This window comes from Phoca vitulina, unplaced genomic scaffold, assembly GCF_004348235.1.
Source record: "Phoca vitulina isolate PV1807 unplaced genomic scaffold, GSC_HSeal_1.0 scaffold45, whole genome shotgun sequence".
Classification (NCBI taxonomy): domain Eukaryota; kingdom Metazoa; phylum Chordata; class Mammalia; order Carnivora; family Phocidae; genus Phoca; species Phoca vitulina.
The window spans coordinates 1,840,318-1,857,159 of record NW_022589748.1 but is presented as its reverse complement, the minus strand read 5'-3'; the positions used below and the strand labels follow the sequence as shown (position 1 = coordinate 1,857,159).

The window sequence follows — 16,842 nt, the reverse complement described above, 5'->3', positions numbered from 1 at the left end:
GAATAGTGGGGTGTATGGGGGCGTGGGCGCCCCTTGGGGATGAGCGCCAGGCGGAGGCCGCCGCTGTCCTGGACCTTACGCCGCGGGAACAATGGGAGCCTCGAGGAGGCCCAGATGTCGCAACAGGGGAAGTCGACGTCTGGTTCTCATAAATCCCGAGGGCGAGCACCACGCCCTCTCCTTTCGGCGCTCCCCCTGCCGGAAATAGCCCAAGGGCTACAGGGCGGGGAAGACCCGAGCACTGCCCCATCTACGCACCTTCACAGTGTCGGGGAGACGGGCGCCACCCGAAGAGATCTTCAGAGGTCAAACGGGGCTGATGGGGGGCAGACACAGCCCTGGCTTCTTCACCATCGCTGGGTTCTGCAGCCCCAAAACCCAAGGCATAGGTTAGGGCAGAGACCACTCTGGCTAAGAAAACAGACTCCTGCTGGTCTTTGCGGAGCAATTGTGGGACTGACCCCTGGCAAGCTGGGGCCTCCAGGAGGCCAGAAAGGGGTCCGGGAGGAGTGGGAGGGCAGCTCAGACATCAGACCTATTGCTTGCTCCTGGGGAGAGGGGGCAGGGCGCCGGAGCTCCTTCTCCCGTCCTTTCCCTTGCCTCCTGCCCCAAGCCCTCAGCCCCCACAGGTGGTCAGATCAGTTCTCTCCGCCCTTACTTAGCCTTCTGCAGCTGCTAGCTGAGAGTGCCTCCATCTGTTGCCCTCTTCCTCCCGGAGTGATCCCTGACCTTTGTGGAGAGCCCTTTAACCTTTCACAAAGCCCTGTCACCTCTGATTTCCTAGGAAGCAGGACAGGCAAAGAAGGGTTTTTATCCCAATCTCGGAGATGGAAAGGGTGGGCCTAGAGAGGAGCAGTGGGTTGGTGAAGGTGGAGACTGGCCTGGAGCCCTCGCTTCCTGCCCCCCAGCCCTGGGCTGCCCTCTTCCAGGGTGCTGAAGCAAGGCGGGTCTCGTCGGAGGTCCTGGTACCTAGTCTCTTCCCTTCCACACACACACGACCTGCCCTCTCAGCGGGACCCGGCCAGCAGACGCTTAATGAAAGCTTAGACGTGGACCGGCTATCGATTGGAGCCGCACAGAGGCCTCTACTGCTGGCTGGGAACCAGGAGGTCTATGAATGAAGCCGGGAGAGCTGGGAGTGTGTGTGGGTGGCCTGGCTGTGGACCCCACCCTTCTGGGAGATGGGAGAGCCTGCCCCCCCCCCCCCCCCCGCCACGACTAACCTGGTTCTGGGTAGTGGGTTGAGCTCTGCCGGTGGGCTGTCATTGGCCAGGGAGGGTCCTGGGCAGGACAATAGCTCTGGTCCCCAGGGAGGAGGAAGTGAGGAGGAGCCAGCTGTTTGTGACTCCGACCCACAAGGAGGAACTGTTGGGAGATGTGGAAGTGGTGGAGGGTGGAGGGTGCCAGTGATTGGCCAAGACCAGCTCTGTCATGGCGACAGGAATGAGAGTCAGGGAAAATGGGTTCATCTGGGGTCCCTGATGGGGCAGATGGTGAGGGGTGCTGAGGACGGGACTCCAAAGAGGTGCCCCTGGATGGATAAGCTCTAGAGCGTTCAGGACTAGAACTGAGACAGGGATAGTACAGGGAACACTGGCCTGGTGCACTGTGGGGTGGGAGTTGGGTGTGGAGCCAACTTCAAGGGCCACATGGCCAGTGGGGTAACGCCAGCCGCCACAAACCAAGAGGGAGCCCCTCGGTCTGGGTGGGAAGAGACCCACATGAGTGGAGCTGGGCTAGGGCTGACCGGTGGCTCGGTGCAAACCCGACACTCAGGGGGCTTGGCGGGCATGGGCTCTGCAGTACCTGGCAAGCAGGGACCCAAGGGAAAGGGGCACAGAGTGCATGGCTCCAGGGCACCCAGAAAGGGAAGGAGGGATTCCCCAGGAGCTGACATCACACTCCGACACGCATCACACATCCAAATGCAGCCTGATAGGTTTTTTTTTTTTTTAAAGGAATAGATTTCTCTTTTTGATCGGGTTGCTTATCTGCTCAAGAGAACTCAGACATCGTGGGTCTGGGTTCCAGCAAAGGTCTGGACCCACTCCCGGAATTCCTGGGGGATGGGAAAAGGAAGAGAGCTCCCGTGTGCTGGGGGTCATGCGTCATATCAGCAGAGCAGCCGAAAGGTCCAGTCCCAGGTCCCGGGCGTGTCGCTGCAGGCACCCACGGGCTACCCAGCCCCCCGGAGTCGCAGAGCATGGGCACCAGCGTAGCTGCAACCATGTGTTTATTTGAAATGTGCAAAGCTGAACGCGCAAGTGCAAACCTAACTTAGGAGGATCAGCCAGTGGCCTCGAGGTGGCCATGCTAGGGTGGTCCACGGGCCCGTTCTGCCCTGGCTGAGAGGCGCCTGGGCCTCTCAGGCCAGTCCTTGGGTCTGAAAAGCCTGGGGCACAGGGGCTCACTGGAGATCCCTCCTTGCCTAGAAGCCAAAATATCTTGCTAAAGAAGAAAGCAAAACTCACAACGGGTCTGGGGGCAGGGAGGAGGTAACAGAAATTATCCCACGCCCTCTGGGGCTTCCCCTCTTCTCAGGGTGGGGTGGGGGTGGTGACAAAGGCAGGACTCAAAGCCTGCTGGCCTGTGAGGAAGGGCCCTCTATCTCTTGAGGGGAGGTGGTGGTGGTAGATCGTAGGGGAGCCCTAGGGGATCTCAGACCGGGCACAGAGAGGCCCAGGGGATCCCAACTGGATGAACCATGGCCAGAATCAGCAGGGACACAAATCAGCATCACAGCTGGCGATGGGAAGTGACTGCCACCAGGGCTAGTGGTCAGGCTGTGGGCGGGGCCCAAGCCAGGTCCCCAGCCTAAGATGAGGCTGAAGGGGCCCCTCTGACTCAGCCTGGCTGGGCCTCGGGGCCTTTTTGGACCTAGGGGGCCTGATGTGGCTGACGTTCCCTTAAGGGGGCCCAGGGGGACCTGGGGCCTCTGGCACCAGTGGGTGGAGGGCAAGGGCGGTTTCTGTGGGGAACTCTTCAGGGAAGTCTAAGTCATTAGAAGCAGCTGAACAAGCAAGGGGTAGGGGGTGCAGCCATAACTGTCGTGTTGGGGAGGCCCGAGGACATCACTGCCACAAGTCACCGGCTGCCGCCCCGTTGTCATTCTCGTGGAACTTGTGCAGGTGATCGGCGAACCTGTTGGGGATAGAAACCTTTGCTGAGACCAAGGGTAAAAAGGAGGGAAGTGTGTGTGTGTGTGTGTGTGTGTGTGTGCGCACGCACGCACGTGTGTGTGGGGGGCGCGGGGATCCCCAGGGGGCGTGCACCCTGTGACAGGGTGGGTGCTGGGGAGCTGGGGGCGGGCCAGAGTGGGCGGCAGTGGTGGAGGGCTGGGGGTGGGGGGCACAGGAGGAGCTCGGTGGTGCGGCGGGGCTCAGCGCAGGGCTGTGGTGGGACTCAGGTGCTGTCCTCACTTCTTAGCGCAAAACGTGGCACAGTCCCTCTCCATGCTCTCGCTCCACGCCAGCTTGTAGAGCACCTGGCCAGGCAGAGACACAGTGAGCTGTCTGTCCCCACGCACTGCCCCTCCTGCAGCCCACCTCTAGCCCCCGGGCCTGGCCTCCCGGCCGCGCCTGACGCTTCTCCTGGGCTGGGCCCCAGGGCAGGAGGGCCTCAGAGATGTCCTTGTGCCCCCGCCTGTTTCACACACGGTCAGACAGGCCTCGCCGTGAGGGTACTGTCCCTGACACTGCTGCGTGTGACACTGGCAGGCCGGGATCTGTTGGGCCCTGGGGTCAGAGTTGGAGCCCAGGCTAACCACGGAGGGGCCATCTTGCCTGTGGCCTCGCTGGGGACGGGAGTCCCCGAGGCTGCAGCCTTCACGGGCATGCCCTACCCTCTCCGATTCCCTGACTCAGTGGACGGCAGACTTTCCCCAGGACGGTCACTCTGCACTTGAGGAGATTCAGTTCAAGATATCCCTGCCTGTGCAGCCCACCTGGCTGTCCCTTAGTAGAGTCCGTCAGACCCGCTTCCCCGCCGGCCTCGGGCTCCCACAGTGGCCATGCCCTCCCCCCGCGCCCCTCCAGGACGGGGCCGTGGATGGAGTCAGCCAGGCCGTTTCCACAGAGTGGCCGAGCTGCTGCCCCAGCCAGAGGGCCCGATGGGTGGGCTCGTTGTCCCCTTGAAGGGGAGAGAGGTGGCCAGGAGCACAGTGTGGCCCGGGGTTGGCCCAGGGTGCCAGGCCACAAGACCGACCCTGCTGCCCTTGGAGGTCCGGGAAGCGTGGTGAAGGATCCCTGGCCGCCTGCCTGGATACTCACCAGGAAGACCAAGCAGTGCAGGAATAGCGTGTAGAAGAAGCCAATGGTGCGTGCCATCTTATTGGAGAGAACCAGTCGCCCCTGGGGAGCAACAAGGTGTGGCGTGGGGGTGGGGCAGGCCTCACCCACCCCTGAAGGGCTGCCCCAGGTTCCTGCAGTGAAGGACCCGGGGCCGCAAGAGGAGGGACAGCCCGCTGTGGTCTCCCACTGTATGGGCTGGGAACCTGGGCCACAGGAATTCTAGGGAACGGCTCCCCCTGCAGCACCTTCCAGAACCTTCCAGGAATGGTACTACCGGACGAGCTGTCCTGGAGGGGAAGGGACCCTTGTTCTAGGTCCCATGGCCACTCCTGGCAGGGCCTGTGAGGGGTGAGTGGGGTCCCTGGGACTTCTCCAGACGGGACCGAGGGCAGATGTCTTTGGAGGCCCAGAGTCAGAGGTCCCGGTGTGTCCCAGCTGAGCACAGAGGAGGGAACTCACCATGCTGAGCGTGGCCTTGTCCCAAGGGCTCAGGCTCAGGTACTTCCGCTGCCGCTCCTGAAGAGGGAGGGAGGGTGAGGGGAGGACCCCAAGGGCCCCATAGGCCCCAGCTTGCTGCAGAGAGGGACCCCAGGGGGCTGCTGGGGGCCTCCCCGGTGTCCCCTTCCACTCAGCGTGACACCCTAGGCTCGCCCAACGTCTGTGAGCGGCTCCCGGGATAGCTGCCTCCCTCTGCCCTCTCGGAGGCCACATGACACCGGGGGCCCTTCGCTTGTCTGCTGGCCCCCCGAGCAGGCGCGTGGGGTTAGCCCACTCCCTATCACACACCCTCACGTAGCCACCAGGTATTCCTGGCACCCTTGGCCCGCCCGGGGTGCACCCTGGGCCTCCATGGAGGCTGCCCTGCTGGTCTGGGCGGTGTGTGGGGGGCAGTGTGGCGGGGAGCAGGGTGAGGCTGGGCAGGGCTGCTGGCATGAGGGCATAGGGCAGGCTGAGGCCTGGCGAGCTGGTGGGTCCCGCAGGCTTCCCCACAGCCCGGCCAGCGAGCAGCCTCTGTGGGCTCACGCACCCGCTTGCTGAAGGAGGAGAAGGGGTCCAGGCGCTCCTCGTACTGGGAGGAGTACCGCAGCTCCGTGTCGTCACTGCCTCCGCTCTGCATGAGGAGGAGAGAGACCCAGTCACTGAGGGCCCAACAGGAACAAGGCAGGGATGAGGCATCCTGAGGCTGGCAGGATCACAGGGGAGCCTCAGTTTCCCCATCAGCACAGTGGAGGTGGGGGAGGGGCCCCACGCCCTAGAGCTGGGAGAGGGCCGGGTGACAGCTTGAATGTGGCCAGGGCCACACGTGCAGGAGCATTGCCCGAGTTCGGAGACTTCCCACCAGGCTCGAGCCACGGTGACTCAGGGCAGGGAGAGGGAACTGAAGCCCAGTCTGGGGCCTGAGTGTACATCAGAAAGCGCTGGGCCAGTGCGGGCCAGTGGGTCTGGGAGGGGTTCGCGGGGAGCGTGCAGGGTGGCTGTGGGGCACCAGAGCTGGGAGCCGGGCACCCCTACCCCAGCGCGGCACTGGGTACCGTGTACTAGTTTGCGCAGAGTCTGGCGCCCTCTGGTGGCCTGAGTGCAGTTCCAACAGGTGGAGTGGGGGATGGGGCAGAAGGTCTTGTCCTCTGGAGGCCCCCACCCTGAGTGTCACTGCTCCCTGAGCTTCTACAGGCCACCCTGTCTCCCCACAGTCACAGAAGGGTTTCCTCCCACGAGGGGTTCCCCTGTGAGGCCTGGGGGCTGAGAGAAGCCAGGGAGGGCCCTCCGAGGCCCAGAATGGAGTGAGTGGGTTTTTATTCTGTTTTCTTGATTGGTTTGGGGGATATTGGACCAAAGTCTGTTTTGTTTTTTTTTTTTAAAGAATTTAAGTTTAGAACATATGGATTCCCCAGGGCCTATCCTGCATGTTTAACAGCCCTGGAGTTAAACCCTAGGATCCTAGGACCTGCTAGTGGATCACTCCCATTTCATAGACAGGACACCGGGGCCAATGGGCCTGGGGCCTGTGAGCCCTGCCTCTTGCTGAACCTCACCACCTCCTGGCTATTCTGACAAATGAACTGCACAAAGGCCCCACTGTGGGGGACTCTCCCCAGCTCAGGGAGGATAGCTGGCAGGCAGGGCGGGCTGGATGGCCCCCAGTGCTGCCCAGCAGGTCACTGCCCCCAACCCTCTTGCCTTGGGGGGCCTGGTAGCCCTCTCTCCTTGCCTGGTACACCTGGGGCCGAAACTGGGGAGGGCACTTACACGGCCCGGGTAGCTCTGCAGGAACTTGATCTTCTCGAAGAGCTTGATGTTGTCTGCACGCAGGCTGTCCAGCTCGCTCTGCAGGGCCTGGATGGTGTGCTGGGCCAGACGGTTCTCCTGGGGGCAGGTGGGCAGGTGGGCGGGCAGGCAGGGCCCGCGGGGGAAGGGGTGGGGGGGGGGAGGCTTCCAGGCTGACACAGGTTCTGCTCATCTACCCAGAGCCCCTTCTTTGCCTGTGGCCATCTCTCTTGACCTTCTAGATTCTGGCAAGTCCCCTTCTCCTCCTGTGACCCCACCCCAAGCAGAAGACAGATTTGGGGTCAGGCTCCTTCATGTCTTCTTTGTTTGTTTATGGTATCATCAACCTTTGAAAGAACTATCGAGATGTAATTCATATAACAAACATCACTGTCTTTAGGTGTATGATTCTTTTTTTTTAGTATATTTGCAGTGAATATGGTGAACCATCCCCACGATTTCATTCCACAATATCTTTGTTACCCCAAAAGGAAACCCCAAACCCATCAGTCCTTCCCTCTTCTCCTACCCCCTGGCAACCACCAATCTTTCTGTCTCTTCTGATTTGCCTCTTCTGGACATTTCATATAAATGGAATCAGATGCTATGCGGTTTTAATGTTTGCTAATCCAGGAGCAAATGAAAAAGGACCTCAGTTTTCAGCTTATCCAAATGCTTAAGTAGGTGTTTTCTTCATACTGTCAAAAAAATTCAAACAGGACTAAAGAGTACACAGTAGTAGGGGCGGTTCCTCAAACAATGAAGCATAGAATTATCCCATGATCCAGATATTCTACTTCTGGGTAGCTACCCGAAAGAACTGAAAGCAGGGACTCCAAGAAATATCTGCACATCCCATGTTCATGGCAGCACGGTTCACAGCAGCCAGCAGATGGGAGCAAACCAAGGGTCCCTTGATGGATGAATGGATAAACAAAACTTGGTATCCGGCACAACAGAATACTGCTCAGCCTTAAAAAGGAAGGACATTCCGACACCGCTACAACATGGGTGAAACTTGAGGACATTCTGCTCAGCGAAATACACCAGCCACACAAAGACAAATACTGTATGATTCCACTTACACGAGGTCCCTAGTGTAGTCAAGTGACAGAGACAGAGGGTAGAAGCGTGGTGAGCTGGGGATGGGCTGGGGGGGCGGCGTGGAGTTAGTGTTTAGTGGGGACAGAGTTTCAGTTTGGGAAGATGAAAAAAGCTCTGGACTTGGATGGTGCGGATGTTTGTACAACAACGTGAATGTACTTAATGTCCCCAAACTGTACACTTCAAGATGGTTAAGACAGTGAATTTTATGTTATGTGTGTTTTACTACAATTTTTAAAAAGTCAGTACCTGATTAAAAAAAACCTAGATTTTTTAAAGCAAAAGGTAGAATACTGTAAAACACTTTTCCTTCCACTTAACCTGTTTTGAAGGCCTCCTTTTTTTTTTTTTTTTTTTAAAGATTTTATTTATTTATTTGAGAGAGAGAATGAGAGAGAGAGAGAGAGCACATGAGAGGGGGGAGGGTCAGAGGGAGAAGCAGACTCCCCGCTGAGGAGGGAGCCCGATGCGGGACTCGATCCTGGGACTCCAGGATCATGACCTGAGCCGAAGGCAGTCGCTTAACCAACTGAGCCACCCAGGCGCCCTGAAGGCCTCCTTTTAAGGGCTGCCTGGCATCCCGTTGCACGGCTGTCCCTAGTCCCTGAGGGAAGTGTGAGCGTGAGCGTGAGCAGGCCTGACCATGCCCCCGTTTGAAGCCTCTTGCCCCGGAGTCCAGGTCACAGGAGGTCCCACCCTTGCCACTGGACCAGCAGCAGGCCTGGCCCGCCGTGGGCACCCAGTGAATGTCAGCCTCTCCCTGGCCCCAGCCTGGAAATCCCATGGGCACAGCTGTGGGTTTGGAGAGGAAGGGTCTAGAAATTCCATCATCAGCTCAAGCAGTGACTCTTTGAGAAGGATGGAAACCTTCCGGGCTCCTGCTCGCACTGGGAGAGCTCAGGGATGACCTGGCCTGGCTCTGGGGGATGGGGAGTCTGCGGAGTCCCCAAGGCCGGGACAGCGCCCCCTCCAGGTACTCCTCTGGTCTGTCACCTGGCCCTCTGTGATCAGGATCCAGCGCTCACTCCCTCTGTGGGCACGCCCTGGCCTGGCCTTTGTGTCCTGGACATCCCTTGCTCATGCTCCCTTCACTTCCTCCCTGACCCCCTCTCTTGTATCCTGTCCCCCCTTCCGGGACCCCAGCCACCCTGCTGGCACCGCAGTCACCCCAGGGAGGCACCTCACATTACAGGTCACCTTCACAGACCACCCCTTTCTTGTGGCGCCCCTCCAGGAAGGCCCCCAGCCGGGTGCTCTCCCAGTCCCACGGGGCTCCTCAACGTTTCCCAATTGCTCCTCCTTATAGGGCTCAAAGCCCTTCCTCTCTCCGCCCTGCCCTTGTCTTCAGTCCCCCACCTGATTTAGATGTTTCTTCTTGGACGATGGTGACCACTCTCCAGTCGTCTTCCCAGGCCAGGTTCTGTCCTGAATTGGCTGCTGAGTGACCCTTCTTACCCTCCATTCTGACAGTGTCACTCCCTTGCTTAAATCCTTGGGTAGCACCCCAGCCCGGCAGTAGGGCCCTCTGGGTCTTATTCCTGCAGCCCTGGCACAGCCTTTCGGGCTTGTTGGCCCCCTGTCTCTGCTCACCTAGTCTCCTCTACTTTGAGTGTCTAACTCTTCTTTCAAAGCCCAGCGTGGGCGTGGCAGAACCTCCTCCAGGAAGCCCTCCCTGACTGCACAGAACAAATCTAACCCCTCTGTGGTTTATGGTCTGTGACACAACTCTCTGCCCCCAAGCCTGTGGGTCCCCCACTGTGTCCTCAGGTCCAAGGGCATAAGGGAGGGAAGAATGTGACTCACAGCCTCCAGCTCCTGGTTCCGGGCACGGAAACGCTCCCTCTGGCTGGAAATGATGGAGAGCAGGGAGTCCACCTGGCCCTCGGGGAGGGTGCCACTGGCCAGTGCCGAGGGTCCTAGGAGGTGGAGGAGAGTGGCTTGGTGTGGCGGGAGGCAGAACCCACCAGTGGGCCCTCAGGTCGGGCAGCCCCAGCCCAGAGGGAGCTCTGGCCAAGGACCGTGAGGTAGAAGGCACAGGTTCTGAGCACAGGTGCTGAGAGGCCGGGGGAGGGAAGGGATGTCCAGGGGAATAGGGATCCTAGAAGGGGAGGGCCCCAGGCCCCCGTTCCTCAGTACTTGGATCTGAGACCCCTGCGTCTGTCGGAAGACCCCCTCCCCTCTGCCCGCTCCTGGGGAAGTGAAAGGACACTGGGAAGCCGTGAGAGCCTCCCTCCAACGTCCTGGCCCATCAGCCCAGGTTCCTCCTCCATACTGATACCGGAGCAGGCCACCTCCCCAGCGGCGCTGGGAGCTCTCTGGCTGCATCTCTGTGCTGAGGCCTCCCTGGGGAGCTCACCACCAGCCATCAGCCACCCACAGGCCATTGGCAGGGCAAAGGAGGCCAGGGTCCTGGGTGGGGGTGTCAAGCTAAGGCATAGAAGGGCAAGTGGCGGACCCAGCCCCCTCTCTTTGGTTGGTGCTGCGTTGCTGGGGCAGGGGGGCCCTGACCTTCTTGGAGGACGGGGAGTGCTCTTGAGGGATCAGGGCTGACCGTAGCACCTCTTTTCTGCTTTCCCTGCCCCCGCCCTGCCCATCGCTGGCTCCGAGACGGGCCAGCCCCTCCTTACCATAGAACAGGGCGGTGGCCTCCTTGATGGGCTCTGGGACCTTCTCCAGGCCGTGCTCAGCTGCGCCCTGCAGGTGGGAGGAAGGGGTAGCTGCTCCCTACGTGCCACCGAACGCAGCCTTTCGGGGTGCCAAGCAAGTGGGGGGCAAGGAACAGGTGGGGTGGTCTGGTGGAGGCACTGGGCACCCCAGCGGCCACAAGGGGCCTGGAGGATGCCTCCTGTGGGCCCCCGCAGGGAAGGCTGGGCCTTGGGTTGACCCCGAGGTGGGAGCTCAGCGGTATGCCATCATGGGGCCCCTGGGCCTTGCCAGGCCGGCCCAGCTGCTCTCTCCGAGCCCCATTTCTGCATCTAGAAAATGCGGCGGGTGACAGAGTGACCTCCAAGGGCTCCGTGGGCTCCAGCCTTCCGTGACCCCCGGGCCTCAGGTCCTCTAGCCGTGGGATGGGTGGGTCATCCTGCCCGGCGTCGGCCCACAGCTCCCAGGGCGCAGTTCCAAGCCTGCCCCTGTGCCCTGTGGCCTGGTGTCCCGAACTGGGCCTTTGTGGTGAAGTGTGCAGGCAACACTCGGGCTGTGGGTGACAGCCCTGTGGGCCCTGTGGGGGCAGGTGGACACCAGCCGCCTGAGGAGCTGGCGCCGGTTAACCCGTGAAGTTTTATTGGGTAAGGGCTCAAAGCTCGGGGCGGGTGGTGAGGGGGCAGGCTCACCTCGGCGTCCGGCCGCTGGATGGACTGGATGGTACTAAGGTCCTGCTCCAAGCGCGCGATCAGCTCCCTCTGCTCGGCTGCTGTGGCCATGGCCTCGGTGATGTGGACCTGCAGCTCTGCGCAGCGCCCTGCGTCAAAGGAAGACGTGGCCGTCAGAGGGAGCCTGGTGTGGCCCGTGGCGCCTTCCCCACTCCGCCTCTCCAACCCGTAGTCTAAGGGATGGCCGTGAGGCCAGCCAGCAGGGGCACTCCTGGCCTTACGGACTCAGTACGCTCCTGAGATCCCTGAGGTAGTCGCAGTTGCCCAGGGCCGGGGGATTCAGGAGGAGCGGGTCCACCCTGGTTCTGCCATGACCAGCCGGGAGCCTGGCCGGCCCCTTGCCCTCTCGAGGCCTCACTTTGCCTGTGTCAGGCAAGGCAGGGATGTGGAACCCAGCAAACCCCAAGTTTCTTCCAGGGCTGTGCCTGGGATAATGACCAGAGGGAGGCCTCAGGGGTCGGAGTGGGGGAGAAAGGAGGTACAGCCAGGGGTGGGTGGGCCTGCTTTAGATCCAGCAGGACGTGGGGGAGGGAGGGGTCCTGCCTCTGGAGCTGACACCAGACTCGCTTGGCGTCTCCCACAACAGGCTCCAGCCCAGTGAGGGGGATGGGGTGCCCCCCCCCCAGGAACCCCCTGACCTACAGTCTCTATCTCCCCCACTGAAGTGCCAGGCGTTGTCTTTGCGGCAAAAGCCAATCCAAAATAATTCTGTATGGAGACCTTCCTGTCCTTTTGGAGGGTGGGAGATGTTGGGAAAGTCTCCCAGTCCAGGCCCGGGGGGTGGGGTGCCAACAGCAGCCAGGAGCAGGGAGGACAGTGGGTGCCTGGGAGCAGCCCGGGGCTCGTTTCTAAATGGCGCCAACTGAGTCTTGCTCAGGGCCCCAGAGAAGGCGGTGGAGGCGCTGTCCTTCGCGGTAGGCTGCATGGCCACCAGGGGGCACTGTGGCACCAGAAATGCCCAAAGGCGCCGGGCTAGGGGCCGAGTCAGGAGGATGGCCCTGTACCCTCCCTGGCACAGGGATTTGCCCATCGCCGCGCGGCCTGCGGACCTGCCTGCCAACCCGGCCTTGGCAGCGCTCAGCGTCCTGAGCCAGGGTGGGGGGCCGCTGACCTCACCCCCACCTGCTCCATCTCCTGGGTGCCCGCTGCACGCCAAGCTCTTTACACATCTCGCGACAATCCCATCAGTCCGAAAAGGTGATCCCCGTTTTACAGATGAAGAACGGAGACCTCTTGGTCCGGGACCAAACCCAAGGCCATGTCCGAGCCCTCCCCCCGCAGCTGGGTCTGCACTGGTTCCGGGCCTGAATGGACTTCTTCCTTCAGACACTGGTACCTGGCAGGTGTTGGTGGAAGTGAGGGACCCGAGGTGGGGTTTGGGGAAGAGGCTGGACGTGAGGGCAGGGTCAGGTCATGGAGGAGGACGGGGATGGGGTGGTGGCAGGGTGGGGGTCCGGCCTTCAGGCTGTAGGCCGTGGGGATAGAAGGGACGGGATGGAGGTTCAGGAGCCTATGGTGAGGGGGGGCCCCGAGGTCTAGCCAGAGGGAGCCCTCATCCCCGGAGGTGTGCACGCAGCGTGGTGCCGAGGGGACCGAGCGCTGCATGAGGGGTAGATGAGGTGCCAGCAAGATGATTGCTTGCACTGCTATTTTATTGGGCACGGTCTTGGTCAGGCACCTGGGGTCAGAGGGGTGCCCAGCCCCGGGTTTCCTGTGCATTTGTGCCCTGCCTGCGCATTGTTCTGGGCTGCCCCCGCCGGCGGGGGCCGGGCCGCTTTGCTGAGCTGGCCTGGAGGGCCTGCCCCAAACGCTGCTGCCCCTGCCCGCAGACACGGGGTTCGCTGTCGAGGGGCTCTCTGGGGGGAGCAAAGCTGAGTGTCGGGGGTGGCCACCCCCGAAGAGGTGGCTCTGGGCAGAACTGAGGCCTGGCCGGCCTGCACTCCCAGCAGACATGGAGCTTGGCTGCCCGTGAGACACAGGGAAGGGGCTGGGCGAGGTGGGGCAGCAGAGGTGATGGGGTGAGGTTGAAGGCAGGCCCAGGGTGTGGTGGGACAGCGGAGGCTGCAGAGGCAGGGCCAGGAGCCTAGTAGTGAGCTGTCGCTCCACGCTGGGGGGACAAGAAGGCCAGGCAACCCCCCGTGCGGGCATCCACCCCAAAGGAGGGGCCTCACTTACAGACCCTGCTCGGAGACCCTGTCCCTGAGCCACTTAGATCTGCTCCGTCAGGGTCCCCTGGCTGCCACCCCCATGCTTTCCTCTGCCGGGGGAAGGACAGCCAGACCAAGAAGTCGGGGCAGGGGGCATCTCTTCAGGTGGTCAGTTGGTGTCAAGGGAGGTCCTGAGCTGGACTCTGGCAGAACTGGGCTTGAATTCTGGCCCTGGGGCAAGGCAGTAGAAGGTACTGGAGAGAGAGATGTGACCCCTTTGTCATACAGAACCCAGGAGGTGAGGCCTGTGCCCGGAGCTGGTTCCCCAAATGGGGAAGGGGGTGAGCAGCAGTGGTTTGGCTTCGGTGAGTAGGAGGTGCTAGTGGAGTGGCTAAGGGGTCGTGGGGATGGGGGAGCGGGACCCATGGCCCGAGGCCAGAGATGCAGGCTGGGGAGAGCTCAGGGCACCCCCTCCCTCGACTCCACCCCCCAAGGCAGCGAACATGGAAGCCCAGAGACAGCCTGCAGTAAGAATGGCCAGAACCTTCAGGGGTGTCCCAGAAAAGACACAGGGAGGGGGTGGCAGGAAGCAGGGGGAAATCAGGAGAAAGTGTATCAAAGTGCCAAGTTGAATAGGGGCAGTCGGTGAGTAAGGAGGGGTCGCTGGGGTCTCAAGAAAGGCTGAACAAGGAGATGGGGGGAAGCCTCTGGTCAAGGTGCTGGTGGAACCGGGGGGCGTGGGGCGGCAGGGATGTGGAGGGACCTGGGGACAAGCCCACTCTGGACAGATGCCAGATGGCGCAGTGCGATGGGCAGAGCCTGGTGCGGGGCGGCTGCTCGGGAGGAGGGAGCATGCACAACGCGGTATCTAACAGGGAGGGTAAAGCCTGTGAGAGCGGGAGGCCGGGTGGGGGCAGGTGTGGGGGCGGGAGAGACTGACAGATGAACGCTAGTGGGAGAGGGAGAGGACCCCTCGCCTCTGCAAGGTGGCCCATGTGAGACGGGCCAGACAGCTCCCCCCGTGAAAGTTCATGGGACCTTGTCCTTTGGGGAGAATCTGGGAAGGCTTCCTAGGGGGTGCATTTCACAGAGGGGAGAAAGAAATCAAAGCAATGTCAAGGTCAAGACTTAAGGAGCCTGGCTATGACTTAAGGTCAAGGCATGATTGCCACCTTCTTTTTTTTTTTTTTAAGATTTTATTTATTTGTTTGTGAGAGAGAGGGAGAGTGACCACAAGCAGGGGGAGCAGCAAGCAGAGGGAGAAGCAGGCTCCCCACTGAGCAGGGAGCCCGATGTGGGGCTCCATCCAAGGACCCCGGGATCATGACCTGAGCCGAAGGCAGACGCTTAACTGACCCAGCCACCCAGGCGCCCCAAGGCACGATTTCTGACTGCGGATCGATTAAATGCAGAAACTTAGCACAACTGGATGGCAGGCCTGGGGGTGTCGTGCTCACGGCTTTCCCGTGGGCGGGGGACCCCGCCTTATTCAATCAGCCGCCTGCACACCAGGTGGGAGCACTGGACCTGCTCATCACCCACCGTCTCTGCACCTGTCTGTCCCCCCAGGTGGCCAGAGACGAGCCCCCGGCGTTCCACAAGCGCATGAGCGTGTTGGGCTGCCATCTGAAACACACGCACACACACACACACGCACACACACACACGCACACACACGCACACACACACTCCTCTCGACTCTACTTCCCCTCCTGCAAAACTCCCTGAAGAAGTTAACCTGTTCTCAAGTGTCCACATCCTTAAAACTTTCCCCTCGGACTTGGACGCCCATATACCCACTGTCCTTGTCAAGGTGGCCGATGACCCTGCACACCGCTGTGCCCAGGTCACTGCGGCCTCTCGGGTCTCCTGCCCGGCTGGCTGCGCCTTCTCTTTCCTTTGCTGCTCCTTGTCCCTGCTAAGCTCTCAGCGTTGCGGGACCCGGGAGCTGTCCCCACACGCCGCTCTCCTGTCCTTCACTCTGGCCACCTTGCGTGCCACTGAAATCTGGTAACTCTCCAGCGTGGCCTCCAGGCCACTCTTCTCCCTGAGCTCACTGCGTGGAGTCCAAACCGGTCCAAACTGAAGCCTGATCCCCGCCCCTCAAGCCTGCTTTACCCCAGTGGGACGTCCCCCCCCTTCCCCCCCGCACAGCCCGGGAGGTGGTGTCCCCAGTGCTGGGGGAGCAGAGACCAGGCTCGGTTCAGTGGCTCAGCCCCAAGCCCATCCTTGCTCTTCTCTATCACTCCTTTCATCTAATCTGTCTCAAGTCCTGTTTTTGGCTCTACCCTCAAAATACATCCAGAATCCAATCACTTTTCACCACTGCGCCACCTGGTGCGAATCAGAGCCTCTGGTCCTTATGGCAACAGCCTCCTCATCGATCTGCCTTCTTCCACCCTTACCCCTATGGTCTAGTCACAAAGCCGCAGGCAGAGAGAGCCTTTCAACAGTCAGATTAGACCACCCTCTGTCCAAACCCTCCAATGGACCCTACGTCCCTCAGAGTAACCGCCAAAACGCTGCATCGGCCTACAAGGCCCCGCCTCCTGCCCTGCCTCTCCCTCTCTCCTCTCTCCGACCTGGCTGCCTCCCACTCTTTCCCTTGGTGGCTTTACTTCGGCTATTCTGGCTCCCAGGCACATCTGTACCACAGGACCTTTGCACTTACTGTTTCCCCTCTGCCTGGAATGTTCTTACCTCAGACATTGGCATGGTTCATCCCCCTCCCTCTGTCAAGACTGTTCACATGTTATCTTCTCAGCCAGGCCTACCCTGACCGCCTGATTTAAAACTTTAACCCCTCACCTTGCTCTTCCAGTCCCCCTTACCTTGTCTTTCTCCTGTAACGCTGACCACTGTCTAAGACACTACGTCCTACTTACTTATTTGGTCTACTGTCTGCCCCCACTGAAAGGCAAGCTCCTCGTTTGTCCCCTGCTATCACTGCAGATCAGTGGCATGGTTAGCCCTCTATGCCTATCAGCTATCCCCCTGCCACCTGCCTGCCCTGCCCGCACGCAGGGGCTTGCTGTTCCTCTGACTTGCTATATTGCTGACTCTGTGCACCTGCTTCCCCTCATTCTGGGGTGCTCTCCCTGCCTCCTCAAATGCCTTTTCCCATTTTAAGGCCTGGGCTGTGGTTCTGCACTGCTCTGCCTCCCCTCTGGGCTGGCAGCGGCTTGAGGCTGCCGGACTCCCAGCCTGGAGCACGTTGTCCCTGGCACAGGGCAGTTCTCGGTGACTATCTGCTGACTACGTCCATCAAGGAGCCCCAGACTCCTCGACTCAGCACTGTTCACATTTGGGGCCACGTCATTCTTTGCTGGGCGTGGGGAGACTGTCCGATGCCTTGTAGGGTGTTTACCAGCATCTCTGTCCTCTCCCCTCGATGCCAGAGGCACCACCCTGCCCAGCGGCGACAGCCCCAAATGCCTCCAGACGCTGCCAAATGTCCCGAGGGGCAAAGTCCCCCCCAGTCGAGAACCACTGTCCCGGAGGATCTGCTCTCCTCAAACATGAGAGGCTCCTGGGCTTGGGGGTCCGGGGGCGGGGAGCAGCCTCACCAGATGCTTCAGTCAGATGGGCCTCTAAGAGGAACCCGCCCCTGTGGGAGGCACGGTCCCCCTCTCCATAGGACTGAGGCGCGGGGGGGCCTTCCTTCCT

The 16,842-nt window shown here is 60.9% G+C and overlaps 1 protein-coding gene across 3 annotated transcripts in view; it reads right to left on the bottom strand.

Moving 5' to 3' along the window:
- Nucleotides 1–2,216: 2,216 nt before the first annotated feature.
- Nucleotides 2,217–16,842, bottom strand: part of CUX1 (cut like homeobox 1) — a 352,682-nt gene continuing 338,056 nt past the window's right edge. For all 3 annotated transcript variants that reach the window (XM_032430825.1, XM_032430824.1, XM_032430823.1), the window contains exons 15-23: nt 10,991–11,118; nt 10,286–10,352; nt 9,462–9,574; nt 6,537–6,653; nt 5,317–5,400; nt 4,749–4,805; nt 4,269–4,349; nt 3,420–3,484; nt 2,217–3,141 (exon numbers count right to left, since the gene is read on the bottom strand). In XM_032430825.1, coding sequence (XP_032286716.1) covers nt 3,072–3,141; nt 3,420–3,484; nt 4,269–4,349; nt 4,749–4,805; nt 5,317–5,400; nt 6,537–6,653; nt 9,462–9,574; nt 10,286–10,352; nt 10,991–11,118 — 782 coding nt within the window. In that variant the 3' untranslated portion in view covers nt 2,217–3,071. The remainder of the gene's footprint in view (nt 3,142–3,419; nt 3,485–4,268; nt 4,350–4,748; nt 4,806–5,316; nt 5,401–6,536; nt 6,654–9,461; nt 9,575–10,285; nt 10,353–10,990; nt 11,119–16,842) is intronic.